This window comes from Tenrec ecaudatus, chromosome 10 (genome assembly GCF_050624435.1).
Source record: "Tenrec ecaudatus isolate mTenEca1 chromosome 10, mTenEca1.hap1, whole genome shotgun sequence".
NCBI lineage: Eukaryota > Metazoa > Chordata > Mammalia > Afrosoricida > Tenrecidae > Tenrec > Tenrec ecaudatus.
In genome coordinates this window covers 135,614,838-135,628,607 of record NC_134539.1, presented here as the reverse complement: position 1 = coordinate 135,628,607, position 13,770 = coordinate 135,614,838, and the positions used below count along the sequence as shown (strand labels likewise).

The 13,770-nt window shown below is 58.2% G+C and overlaps 1 protein-coding gene across 2 annotated transcripts; it reads left to right on the top strand.

Annotated features, from left to right (window-relative positions):
• Positions 1-6,222: 6,222 nt before the first annotated feature.
• On the top strand, positions 6,223-13,757 carry NR1D1 (nuclear receptor subfamily 1 group D member 1). 2 transcript variants are annotated; one of them, XM_075561774.1, is made up of 8 exons: positions 6,229-7,063; positions 9,533-9,874; positions 10,024-10,112; positions 10,210-10,354; positions 10,745-11,376; positions 11,638-11,823; positions 12,334-12,544; positions 13,245-13,757. In XM_075561774.1, the coding sequence occupies exons 1-8, from the start codon at positions 7,033-7,035 to the stop codon at positions 13,442-13,444; spliced, it is 1,836 nt and encodes a 611-aa protein (XP_075417889.1). In that variant the 5' UTR covers positions 6,229-7,032; the 3' UTR covers positions 13,445-13,757. The 2 variants fall into 2 exon arrangements, with proteins under 2 accessions (XP_075417890.1, XP_075417889.1); XM_075561775.1 differs by lacking the exon at positions 11,638-11,823 and having other exon boundaries at positions 6,223-7,063.
• Positions 13,758-13,770: the final 13 nt, after the last annotated feature.

Here is a 13,770-nt window from a genome sequence, read left to right as displayed (position 1 = left end):
GCTAACTGCTGGCCATCTGGAGAACAAACCAAACGTGGGCTGCAAACACAAGTAATGCCACCCTCCTCTACTGATGTGTCCTCTCTCTCCTGCCTGATACCCTATCCCCTCCCCCCAGACCCTGGATCCTTCTCTGGACACCGAGCCCCCAGGCCCCCATGTCCAGTCCTTTGCGTCGCCCCCTGCCTCCACCCAGGTGTCCCTGCTGGGGCAGGACGTGAGGCAGGGCAGGACAGTAGCAGGACAGTTAGCAGGAACAGCAGACCCAATGAGCACGACCCACACTGCCTCATGGCACCAACACTGCGCAGATGCTGCAATGCAGAGCGACTGCTCCGTGTCTTCTTTTTTTTCATCTCGGCTGGGCCCTGCACACGTCTGCATTTTAGCAACCAGCACAGATTTCTTTTTTTTTTCCCAGGGTGCAAACTGCATTCTAATGAGCCAAAGCTCCTTCCTGTGGCATTGAGATTCTCTTTGGCAAATTGCCACCCCACCCCGCAATTTAGAAGATGGGGAGGGATCCCAAATTTGTGAAGTTGAGTCCTCTCTCTCTTTCCGTTCCCCCTCAGCCCCCCTTCCCCAAGATACTGCAGTCTTTCCAACCCAAGGAACAGCTGCAGAAAGGGAGGGGGGTAGAGGAGGGGGGGCAAGGCTTGGTTCTTTCCTCACTGGCTGAACCAGAGGGAGCTGGGGACTGCTTTTTTTCTCTGGGCAGCCCGCTGCACCCCCCCTTTCCCCACTCTAGCCAGAAGGCCCAGGGCCCGCAGGAACGCCTGCCCAGGCCAGGGCTCCTTTGAGGTCCATCCTGCTCACGAGGTCCATCATGAGTCTCCGGGCTCCCCAAGCAGCTGCAGGGAGGCCCCCGGACTGGCCGGATGCTACATCCACAAGGGCATTTGAGTTCGAGGTTGGGCTAGGGAGGGTGGATGAGATGACTGACACACAGGCTCCTCTCCTTCCACTTCCACCATGCATCCAGTCTCCAGAGGCTCAAGGACACCCATGGGCAGGTGTAGGGCCTGGAAGATGAGTGGCCGCCAGCAGCAGTACGGCACAGGTTGGATTGGAAGGCCCTGGCATCACAGGTCCAGGCTGCCATCACCCCCCTAACCCAGGAGGAGGGAACCTTTGCCAGCGAGGAGGCAATCTGGGACTTGGTTTTCAAGGACATGGCAAGGACTTCCATGGGCCACCTCCAGGCTCCTGGGATGCAGGTGGGGTCTTGCAGTCTTCTGACTCAACCAAAGCATCTGCTGAAGCAGCACTGGCCAAAGGGAATGGCTTTCAGGTGGGCTGATTTCAGAGCTTAAGAGCCCTGGGGACACCGTGGGTTAGACACTGAGCTGCTAACTGCAAGGGTGATGGATCAAACCCACCATCCACTCTTGCAGGACAAAGACAAAGCTGCCCGGGAACGATTCACAGTCTTGGAAGTTGCATAGTGTCTGGAGTTGGGAATCGACTCAAAGGCAGTAAAGGTTTTTCGTTGTTGCTGTTGCTTTTAGGGCTGCCTATTGCTTGAGCAGGCCAATGGGAAGCAGAATATTGTCACCTTAGGACTTTTGACACAACTTATGTCTGTCCTCGTCGATGACCTTCCAACTCCTCTTTCAGTACATTCCCTGGAAGGAGGCCTCACGACCACGCAGGTCCTGCAGTCTTTAAAGGGCTCCTCTCTTCTCATTAGAAGCAAGGATGGGGAGGCCTCATCTTGCATATTTGGGACCAGTCCCTGGGGAAGGACATAGTGCTTGGTAAGGCAGAGCGTCAGCTAAACAGAGGAAGGCCCTCAACAAGATGGAGTGACACAGTGGCTACAAATATGGGCGCAAACAGAGGGATGCTTGTGAGGCTGGCACGGAACTGGGCACTGTTTCATTCTGTTGTTGGGCACTGGGGTCCCCATGGGGCAGAGTCAACTGGATGGCTCCTAACAACAACTCTCGCTTTCTGCTGCAGAGCCCGTCAGGGGGGGCTGGGCTATAGAGAGTTCAGCTTCAGTCCCTCACCTGGGGGGGGGCGGTTTGTGAGAGGCTGTTTGTCATTTCCTCCCCCCATCCCATTATGGGAATGTAGGTGGGAGAAGAGGTCAAGAGAGGAGGGGCTCGCATTGGAGTGCCTCGCGGGGGACTGGGAAGCTAGAGCAGTGGTGGTGGCAGGAAAGAGAAGCTCTTACGGCGTTTCTTCTTGGTGACGAACCTCACCTCCCAAATGCCATCCCCAGAAACAACAACAACAGAAAAACCCAGAATGAGGTGGCTATTCAGACACCTTCTGAAGTCGTCATTCTCTTCAGACAGGGCAGTTTTGTTAAGTGGAGAGAATTGGATCCTCCGACCCAGCGGTGCCATTTTCAATGGGACGTTGATGGTAGTTTTTCCAAGGTGGGGAGGGCATTGTAGTCCTTCCAATAACTAGCTTCACCATTCTTTGAGGCGGCAAATCTTCTCAATCTGAAGTAATGCAACGTCAAGACAAATCATCTCGCTAGGGCTTCTTGGACAAGTTAAGAAGCCTGTCAAAGTCCCCATCTTTAAGTGCAGAATGAGACGTCCAGCACAGGGTTGTTGTGACTCTCCAGCGAAACAAGGTGTCCAGTACTTAGCACAGGGCTTGGTGTCCAGCTGGTACCTTACCCCCAACCCACTGTCACTGTGGCGGTGTCAACTCACAGCAACCCTATAAACTGCCACGGGAGCAGACAGCATCATCTTGCACTAGCAGAGTGGCTCGTGAACTTGAGCCACTGACCAGCCTGAGCCACTGACTTTGTGGTTAGCAGCACAGGCCTTAACTCACAACGCCATCAGGGCTTCTTGTTGATACTTAATAAGTGTTTATTTCCTTTTCTTGGAAAAGGGAACAGGGAGATAAAGATAGGAGCAAATCATGTCCCAGGCCACGCCTCACCCTCTCCACTCTCTGGCGAGCTCAGACTTTGTCCTCCAGACTTTCCCCAAGACACAAGGCTTTGGGTGGGGTTGGTAAGGAGAAGTCAGCTGGCCCTTTAGAGCCTAAGAAAAGGGTCAAGGGGTCAGGGCGTGAGGCTCTGCCGGCCACAGGGCTGGTTCCCTGATTCTGGGGCACCCCTCAGGTTCCTGTCCAGGTTTACATCACCTGGACAGGCAGGTTTTTACTCAGAGGGATGGTTTGTTTGGTGAGAAAAGAGGAGGATGGGAAGGCACCTACTGAAGCGTGGCCTGGATTTCAGCAAAGACCCACCCTTAGTCAGTCAGTCAGTCAGTCAGTTAAGCTGTCTGCCCCAAATGTAGGCCACCAGGGTTTGCACAAGGTCCTGTTAGCCAGAACAACCTGCTGACCAGGAAGGAAGATCTGGAACACACACACACACACGTGCTCACACTGCTTACAGTCACACATGCAGTCTCACACACATTCACAGTCATGCCTTCACACATGCACATACTCTGACCAGGGAGCTCAGCAGCTCTTAATCCCTTTCCTTCCTCTGCTTGCTCTCTGCTGTTCACACCCCTTCGAGTCACAATGAAATCCAAGGGTGTTAAAGGCGTACTTAAAGGGGGCGAACATGGTCACGCACACAAACAATACAACCATGCTCTTAAGGGTGCAGTCAGCCCCCAGAATCCCTGACTCTGAAGGATCCTGGTAGAATTGGGTACAGCCTGAAGCCAGAGTCGTACCTTAATAGGCTATGTCGGAGATAGGCATCTCTTCCACACTGAGCCAAGCTGAGCACTGTTATTAAGAATCCAGTTCTTCCTTTGGCTCAATTTGGTTCTGGGAGGAATGGTGTGTGTGAGAAGAGAGAGAAGGGGAATGTAGGGTTGGGGCTGGGTGGGGGACCGGGAGGAGTGGTGTTGAGATGCACCTGCTGCCTTAAGGTCAAGATTGAGGTCAGAGAAAGACCAAAGCTAGAGTCTCCTCTACTGTCTGCAAGGGCTGAACAGCCCAGTCCTTACCCGCTCCCTTTGTGGCCTGGGTCCTAGAGTTTCTGCCTTCCCAGCAGCTGCTGGAGGAGAGGGGAGCAGGGTGGGCAGGGCCCTGCTTCTTCCTTCTGTATCCCCTCACTGAATACCCCCAAAGTCAGCTCTGCTCTCCCACTTCTTCCTCTGCACTTCTCCTGCAGACCCCCAGAGGGAGGAAAGGAGGTGGTCTCTAGAAGTGCTAGGGAAGAAGGAAGCACCAGTGGCCCCTCCCCTGCCTCCTCCCTTCCAGCCTCAGCCTTCACACTCCATACAAGCTGCAAAACAAGGCAGCTTCCTGCCAAAAGCAGTTAGGTGGAGTAGCGGCTCTTTGCCCTCTCCTCCCTCTCACTGGCTGTAAAACGCCTGGGTGGAATGTTGGCCCTGGCTCCTTCCCCTATGTACCAGGAAGGATAAACACCAGACAAGTGGCACAGGGATGGGCAGGACCACCACCAGGCCGGGAGCAGAGCAGTGGACCTTGGAGGGCATCCAACTAAAGGGAGCATGCCAATGGTGGGGCTGGGCAGGGGCGGGGGTTGTGATCATGCCAAGGGCCCTGTCTGAGTCCAGCCTTGGCAGACACCTAGTTCCTGGCTTTGCTCAGATACAGAGTCAGGAAGGGTACACACAACACGCAGTTCTGGTCATGGCAGGTCTCCTCCCGTTTTCTCTCCAGAGCCCAGCAGGAGGAGGGAGGCCAGAGGATGCTGAGCTCAGAACCCAGTTTTCCTGAAAAGCCTCTTCCAGTGTTTGTCCCACCCCTCCCAGTCCCTGCTGCACTCTAGCTCTGGGCCAAAGGGCTAACAGAATCTAGGGAAGAACCCCGGCCCTCTCCCTGCTGCTTTTCTTTTGGGGAGGGGAGTACAACTAAAACCCAGCCCATTCTAGGGAGTGCATCTTCGGTTGGGCATTAGAGGTTCAGGAATCTTCCTGTCCTCTCAGAAGTACCTTCTGCCACCCTGCTTCCTCCTTATTTGGCTGCCTACATCCAACTTCTTCCCTAACTTTTTGGTAGTGTTCCACCACACATACTCGCTCCCCATCCTGCATCAATACCACCCCTGGGGACTACCTACAAGCAAGTGGAAAAGAGGTGCCCTAAGGGGCACAGAAACCCCTCCCAGAAGCGCCCAGGCGAAGGAGGAATGAGCGGGAAACAGCAGGTAGCTCAAGAGCCCTGGTGGCATAGTGGTAATGTGTTGGGCTGATAACTGCAAGGTCAGCAGTTTGAAACCACCAACTGCTCCTTGGGAGAAAGGCAGAGGTTTTGACTCTCATAAAAATAAATATATAAATAGCTAGTGTGGGGTAAACCCACAGGGGCTGTTCTACTACCCTCATAAGTTCACTGTGAATCAGCATTGACTTGCTGCCAGTGACTGGGTGTTTCTCCTAGCAGAGTCCTCAGCTCACATGGTCCCTCCCAGCAGCTCTCACAACCCAAGCCCTTACTGTGAAAGACCTCTCCTTGAGACCTGTTTCCCCATTGGGCTATCTGCTGCTCTGCAGGGAGGGTAATGCCCAAGCTTCTTATCCCTTCGTCAGTGTTTCACTTCCTGAGGACGCTCAGGGTGTGTGGATGAAACCAGTACTTGACGTCTGACCTCGGAGAGAGGCCACTTCCTCGCATTTTCTTCGTCAGCAAAGCAAGCCGGTGTTAAGGCAATCTTCCTTTTCCTTTCTGAGTTAGGATCTTCTGTGGAGTCTACACGCTGCCCTCAAGCACTGTGGGTGGGGGTGGGGGGTGCCCCTGCCTCACTTCTGGCCTTGATAACTTTAGGACCTCAAAGCACCCTCACTATAGAATTCCCCTCCCTTGTCCTTTTTATTTCCCAGACAAAAGGAAATGACTCATGGAGAAGTCACCTCAAGTGGGTGGGGTGGGGTCAGAAAGCAAACAGGGAGTCCCTAGGGACACCCGCACCCCATGGCAACTCCTTGGGGGCAGGTTGGGGGGGGTTCTTAAAGGGAGCAGAAGGGAAAAGAGACACATTTCCTTTCCTGCTCAACTTGGTCCTGTTGCCAAAGGCAACGGAAGCACCTGACATCAGGGGACCCTCCCACCCCTGCTGTGGCCTCTCCCCGTGTCACCAATAAGCTCCTGCCAAGGTCAGCTCCGCTCTCACGTGAAGCCCTCACAAGCCCTCACGTTTGCAAGGTCTGCAGAAAGGGCCTGTTCGCTTTGATCTCCCTGGGAGCAGCCACGCTTGCCAGTCACTCCCCAGGAATTCACATGGTCCTGCCATACAAGCTTCGAAAACACTTCACCCTGGCTCTTCAGGGCACTCCACCCCGTTCTCAGCTCCTCCTCGGTTCCAGCCGGAGCGTTTTCCCAAGGCAGAAAGGAGGAAACAGACGCGAACGGCCCGCTTTGTCCGCGACTACAAATCCCGAAAGCCCTGGCGCTGCGCAGGCGCACTCAGCTCAACGTGCCTGCTGCTGGAAAAGTGTGTCACTGGGGCACGAGGCGCTCCCTGGGATCACATGGTACCTGCTCAAGTGCCGCGTGCGGCCCGGGAACCCTGGGCTGCTGGCGCCTGCGCAGAGCCCTCTGTCCCAGGCAAAGCGGCGCGGGCAAAAGGCGGCTGAGATTGGCAGAGTGAAATATTGCTGAGGAGGGAACGTAGCAGGGCACACGTCTCGCTTCTTTGCGCCCGTGTGCGGGTTCTCCCCATCACTCACTTCCTTCCTTCCTGGCTCGAACCTCTCTCTCTGGGACTTTTGCACCGGCGGCTCCAGATTCGCTACCCTGCAGCGCAGCGGCACTCGGGGCGCTGCAGAGACCGACCCTCGCTGCTACCTTCTAGTGAGGACGACCGCAGGCTGGCTCACCCCCACACGCTGGTTCTCTGCTCTTCCCATGCAAAGCCGACCTACGTTGTCCCCGCGTCCTCCCCGTCTGCAGGGCTGCAGTCCGGTCACCCCTAGACCTTGGTACAGGGTGCTCCGGATCCCGATCGCCAGCAGCGGGGTTCCCTCCCCGCCCTCACTCAGTGCCCGGGGGGCGACAGCGGCCATCGGAACCTCCAGTTTGCATCCAGGTCCAGTTTGAATGACCGCTGTCCGCCGGTGAAGAGACATGACGACCCTGGACTCCAACAATAACACAGGTACTGAGATCCCTTTACTGTCGTCCTCTTGCGGTCTGTCTCCCTCCTTATAGCAAGAACTTTGTAAGCGACCCGAGGCGTAATCGGCCCGTCCGGGGGGTTGCTGGCGGGCTAGAAGGCCACCAACTGGGCTCTCCAGGGCAGCTTATTCTCCGAGCGGGAAATGCGTCCAGGGGCGCCCCCACTTCAGAGTCTTAAAGCCCCTTTGAGCTTGAAGGACCTAATTCCAGAACGGGGGGAAGTGGAGAGGGGGTGTGTGTTGTGAGGTGAACAGCGTAGGGGTCCTGGGAGCCCATCTTCTCTCCCCCCCCCCCGTGGCTGTGGCTTCCCTGTTCCCCCAAAGAGAGCCCGTTCCACCCCTTCCCCTAGTTCCCCCAAGTTGGGAGGGGCGGTGGCGGCCGGAACTCCGGGCTGCAGGGGCTGAGAAGCGGGCCTGGTGTCACTGGGGAGCCCTCGGCGACAGCAGGGAGCGCCCCGAGCGGCGTCCGGCGAGTGGTGCTGTGCCCAGGGTAGGGCACCTACCGCCCGGCCGCCCGGGAGGGCTCACATGGCTGCGGAGCCGGGCCCACGTGCTGCGTTTGTTTTCATTCAGCACAAGCCGTGGCCGCCACCCCATTGGTCGTCGCCACCCGGCCCCGTTACATAATGAGCTCCGCCCCCCGGTCGCCCAGGCAACGCGGGTTCCCTCTCTCCTCCCCTCGGTTGCCCCGGCCCGGCTCGCGGGTCGGAGCCCCACCCACCGGCCGGTCAGGGGCGGGGCGCCCGGGGCGGGGCCGACGCTCGCGATGGACGGGAAGCGGACGGGGCGGGGCCCCGAGTTCCGGGGTTCCTCGTTGGGGAGCCACGTGCGAGAGACACACGTGGAGCCGGGACGTGAGGCCGGCTGAGGGCCCGGCTCCCGCCCCGCCCCGCCCCGCCCCGCCGAGATCTGGGTGAAGCCTGGCTGACTCACCCACCGCCCCCGCCCCTGCCGCCTTTCCCGCCCCCCCTCCCAGCCCCCAAGGCGAGTAAGATGGGGCCATCCCTGACCTCTCCTGGCCTCTTGTTCACGCGCCCAGCCCCTCTCCTGCTTTCCCTGTGCGGGGTTTGCACCTGTTCCCTGCACGGCGTGTAGACTCCACGTCTCCACATTCCAGATTCTTCCTGTTTTAGCAAATCTTGCCTTAGTCCTGCAGTTTCCCCCACCCCCACCGAGCAAGCTGCAGTTTGCCTTCTAAGAACCTATAGCAACTACACCCCAGAATCATATCTAACAGGGTTTTTAGGTCTCTTTCACCATTTTGATTTTGCCCCCGAGGTGGTGGAGGTGCAAAAAGAAAACTCGAGGCCTCCAGGGGGAACCTGAGTTCCCTTAGGTCACCCAGCAAGTTGGTGGTGGTAGATTTAGAAGTGGACTCTCTTGCATGCCCTCTCCTTCCAGCATCTTTGTCTCTTTTGGATGCAGGGGTTCACTTCCCTTTTCGGGGGGGTATGAGCAAAGTGGGTCAAGTTCACTTGCCAACAAATAAATAGCCCCATCTCCTCACCCCAGCCCTAAAACTGTAGGAGCCTATCTGTTTACAGGGAGCCTGGTTCGCCCTGACCAACCTTGGGCTATTTTAGGACCGTCCCTGCCCAGCTTAGTGTATGTCAGTGGGTGAGCAAGCCATGTGCCTCTGCAGACACTGTGCAATAGTGCGTGTCAGTTTACACGTGCCCTGGATCCTCCTCCTCGCACCCCTCCCACAGCAGGCCAGCTAGGTGCTTTGGCAGAGGTGTGGTCGGTGGGGGGGGGGGTCACCTTTCTACCAGCTAAATGCCATGGGAACACAGCCAGCGGTTTAGCAGTATAACAGAAGGCCAAAGTCCCGAGTGACCCAAGAGCCAAGGTCATTGTGCCCAGTCTGGATAATCACTTCCACTTCTGCCGCTTGCATCGTTCAGAAGTACAGGCTACTCAACCTAGTTTCCTCGTGCCCAGTGGCAGCGGGGGGGAGGGGGACTGGTTCTTTGCCTATAGTACCTTTGCTGATCCTGTCGCGGGAGGGTCACCCACCCCTCCCACCATGGCCTTAGGAGCCTCAGAATGGTCTTGGTGTTAAAAAGTGGCAGGTGTTTATCAGAGGACTGGACACTGTGCAGGGAGCCCGGCTGCTCATCCTGCCCTCTTCTGCCATTGATGAGGAAATCATGAGCTGCTGTGGTTTTTCCAGGGCAGAGGGCCATGTGTGAAATGCCCACAGGGAGGGGCTGTGCCCCAGGGGGGGGTGCCTCACCCCAAGGCAGAGCAGCAGCGTGCACTAGGGGCTCATGGATGCTGATTGGCCGTGCCTCGTCTAGTACAAGTTGGGGAGCTGTTTATTAGGATCCCTCTGGGGACACAGGCTAACCTCCTGGGTGCCCAGCAGTGTGTGGGGAGGACAGGTGGGGAGGAGCCCCAGAAGCAAAGACCTCATGGCTGACACCCTTTCTCCTGTGCTCTCCCGCCAGGTGGCGTCATCACCTACATTGGCTCCAGTGGCTCCTCCCCAAACCGCACCAGCCCCGAGTCTCTCTACAGTGACAGCTCCAATGGCAGTTTCCAGTCCCTGACCCAGGGGTGCCCCGCCTACTTCCCGCCCTCACCCACGGGCTCCCTCACTCAGGACCCAGCCAGATCCTTTGGGACCGTGCCACCTATCCTGAGTGAGGACTCCCCACCTTCGTCCTCGTCGTCCTCCTCCTCCTCCTTCTATAATGGGAGCCCCCCAGGGGGCCTGCAAGTAGCCATGGAGGACATCAGCCGTGTGTCCCCCACCAAGAGCACCAGTAACATCACCAGTAACATCACCAGTGAGTAGCCAGGGCTCGGGTCGAAGTCAGTATTCATGGCATGGTCAGTCCCCTGGCCTCTGGGACTCCCGGAGCTGCAGCAGCCCCAGCCCAGTCCAGTCTGGTCATGTGAGGATCGTGGCCACTCAGCCCCGCCCCCGTCTTTGCAGAGCTGAACGGCATGGTGCTGCTGTGCAAGGTGTGTGGAGACGTAGCCTCAGGCTTCCACTACGGCGTGCATGCCTGTGAGGGCTGCAAGGTGAGGCAGGTCGAGAGCAGGGGGGGGCCAGGGGACCCCTCCCTCCCCCCTGGGACACACAGAGATGCTCACAGCCCGGGCTGTCCCCGCTCTCCAGGGCTTTTTCCGCCGCAGTATCCAGCAGAACATCCAGTACAAAAAGTGCCTGAAAAGCGAGAACTGCTCCATCGTCCGCATCAATCGCAACCGCTGCCAGCAGTGTCGCTTCAAGAAGTGTCTCTCCGTGGGCATGTCTCGAGATGGTGAGGCAGCAGGCATACCCACACCTACCCACTTCCCTCCACCCTGTCCCAAGCTTCTGAATGTATTCCTCTTGAGAGAGGGGGCGGGGAAGTCCCATACCAAGACCACATCCCTCGGGGTCTTATTTGCATGGGATGCCCATGTTTCATCTTGGGTAAACACACATTTCCTTTTTTTTGGTAAACACATATTCCTTTCCCATTGGGCCCCTCTTGCCACTCCCACTGGAAGCCCTCACTGGAACCCCCCCTGGTGGGCGTGGCCTCGCTGGCTTTGGTTGTCACTTCCAAGGCACACCCCAGCCTGGGGCTCGCCCTCCCAGGAGGAAGGAAGGAAGAGTGTGTGGGTGTGCATGGGAACTTCCTGACGCTGTTCTCATCCGGCAACAGCTGTGCGTTTTGGGCGTATCCCCAAACGGGAGAAGCAGCGGATGCTGGCCGAGATGCAGAGTGCCATGAACCTGGCCAACAACCAGCTGAGCAGCCAGTGTCCACTGGAAAGCCCCCCCACCCAGCACCCCGCCCCAGGCCCCATTCCACCCCCAGCCCCAGCCCCCTCACCCTTGGTGGGCTTCTCCCAGTTCCCACAACAGCTGACACCTCCCCGGTCCCCAAGCCCTGAGCCCACCGTGGAGGATGTGATATCGCAGGTGGCCCGGGCCCACAGAGAGATCTTCACCTATGCCCATGACAAGCTGGGCACCACACCTGGCAATTTCAATGCCAACCATGCCACGGGCAGCCCTCCAGCCACAACCCATCGCTGGGAAAGTCAGGGCTGCCCCCCTGCCCCCAATGACAACAACACCCTGGCTGCGCAGCGTCATAATGAAGCCCTGAATGGTCGGCGCCAGGCCCCGTCTTCCTACCCACCCACCTGGGCCCCGGGCCCTGTCCACCACAGCTGTCACCAGACCAACAACAATGGGCACCGTCTCTGTCCTACACACGTGTACCCACCCCCAGAGGGAGAGGTCCCTGCCAACTGTCCTCAGCAGGGGCCCTGCAAGAACGTTCTGCTGGTAAGGACTCAGGGATGGGGGCCGGGGAGAATGGATGTAGCATAGGGCAGTGGATGGGGATAGCTTCTTCCCTTGGAAGGACGTCTTGTCCTGCATTTAGGATCCTACCTGGGAGTCCCCGACTTCTGTCTGGCACCAGCCTGCTACTTTCCCTGAAAAGGCCAACCTGCCGGGCCCCAGTCCTTAGTCGGAAGCAGGGTTCCAATCCTCCGGGGCGAGTACCTCTGAGCCAACCAGGCCAACGCACGCTCCTCCCCGTAGGCGTGCCCCATGAACATGTACCCCCACGGCCGCAGTGGGAGAACCGTGCAAGAGATCTGGGAGGACTTCTCCATGAGCTTCACGCCGGCCGTGCGGGAGGTGGTAGAATTTGCCAAACACATCCCTGGCTTCTGTGACCTTTCTCAGCATGACCAGGTCACCCTGCTTAAGGCTGGCACTTTTGAGGTGGGTAACCCTTTGTGTGCCTGCTCCTGAGCTTGTGCGGGGGTCCAGCAGAAAAGCTAGATGTCTCTGGGAGGGGGGTGGGGGTGGAGTTCTGGCAGGTCTTGGAACCTGAGACCTTCTGACTAGTGACGAAGGGGCAGCCTCCCTTCCACCCCTACTCTGGTTGGCTGGGGCTTTTGTCGCCTCAGCTGGAGTGTTAACTCACAACCCTGTTACTGAGGGTGCATGGGTACCCCACTTCTAGGCAAGTGCAAACTCCTATGGCCACAGTCCCGGGTCCGGTCTCAACTGAGACTCAGGCCCAGGCATGGCAGTCTCCAAGACCGCAGGAGTGTTCCCCAGCCCTCCACGTGGCCTCTTAGTGCCCAGGCAGAAACCACCCACACGCCAGTGAGAAACCCCATACAGCACAGCAGGGGCCTTCTGAAACCCTGTCGGGGTGAGTGGCCAGTGCTCCCCTGGCCCCCCGCCGCAGGCTGTCAAACCTGCCCCCTCCCCACCTGCCCACAGGTACTGATGGTACGCTTCGCGTCACTGTTCAACGTGAAGGACCAGACGGTGATGTTTCTGAGCCGCACCACGTACAGCCTGCAGGAGCTCGGCGCCATGGGCATGGGAGACCTGCTCAGCGCCATGTTTGACTTCAGCGAGAAGCTCAGCTCCCTGGCGCTCACCGAGGAGGAGCTGGGGCTCTTCACCGCAGTGGTGCTTGTCTCTGCAGGTGGGTCAGGCCCTCACCAGCCCTCACAGGACACCCCCACCCCCGGGGGGGGGCGGGGCGGGGAGGAGGCGGACGCAGTTCAATTCAACACACCGTTTATGGAGTACCTACGCTATGCCAGGCCCCGCACCAGGCGCTGGAGATACAGACACGATTAAGACACAGTCTAGCTTGGGAGACAAGACTCATGCCCAACTAGTTCTAAAACAGTGAGAGAAGTGTCACAGTAGAAGCATGAACGAGGGAGGGCTTTGGGAGCACAGACAACTATTTCTGCCTGGGGGGAGCTGGGCGAGGAGGTGACACTTGAGTGGGGCTTCAGAGGACAAGTATGATGATGTTGCCAGGCAGAGGAAGGGCGTCCCAGGCAGCGGGAACTACAGGGCCAACAGCTAGGGAGCCTGGTGCCATGGGGGGCCTATTCTGGGAAGGAGGAGAGTGGGCTGGCGGGCTGGGGTGGGAGGAGGCCGGCTTGAACCATCAGGTACCTCCTGCTTTCTGGGCAGAGGCCTGGGAGGAGGAGGGGGGGCTCCTTTCTTCTCCTTCTTCTCCTCCTCCTCCTCCTTCTCCGGAGAGGGCCCCCTCAGGGGCTTCAGGGAGGGAGGCCGCCTTGCTGGCCGGGTCCTCGAAGGCCTCTGGGTCCTCATCAGAGGAGGAGCTTGAGGAGGAGCCTGCCTCACTGCTGTCGTCCTCCCCACAGACCGCTCGGGCACCGAGGATTCCGCTTCTGTGGAGCAGCTCCAGGAGACGCTGCTGCGGGCTCTTCGGGCTCTGGTGCTGAAGAACCGGCCCTTGGAGACTTCCCGCTTCACCAAGCTGCTGCTCAAGCTGCCGGACCTGCGGACCCTGAACAACATGCATTCCGAGAAGCTGCTGTCCTTCCGGGTGGACGCCCAGTGACCCGCCCGGCCGGCCTTCTGCCGCTGCCCCCTTGTACAGAATCGAACTCTGCACTTCTCTCTCCTTTACGAGACGAAAAGGAAAAGCAAACCAGAATCTTATTTATATTGTTATAAAATATTCCAAGATGAGCCTCTGGCCCCCTGAGCCTTCTTGTAAAACACCTGCCACCCTCCCTGCCCGCCCACCCCCCACTCCCAGCCAACCTCCCCCCTTCTCCCCTATTTAAACCTCTCTCTCGCCTCCCCCACCCTTCTATCCCAGCCCCCTGACTTGTTCTTCTCCTGTCTCAAATCCAGTCGTTTACAGCTAAGCTGGCTTCTGTG

What these genes read in the sequence shown, in the direction of transcription:
- NR1D1 (XM_075561774.1), top strand. Translation starts at nt 7,033, where the DNA reads ATGACGACCCTGGACTCCAACAATAACACAG. An exon ending in CCTGCAAGAACGTTCTGCTG is followed by an intron (nt 11,377 to 11,637) that starts GTAAGGACTCAG and finishes TCCTCCCCGTAG; the next exon opens with GCGTGCCCCATGAACATGTA. An exon ending in TTAAGGCTGGCACTTTTGAG is followed by an intron (nt 11,824 to 12,333) that starts GTGGGTAACCCT and finishes ACCTGCCCACAG; the next exon opens with GTACTGATGGTACGCTTCGC.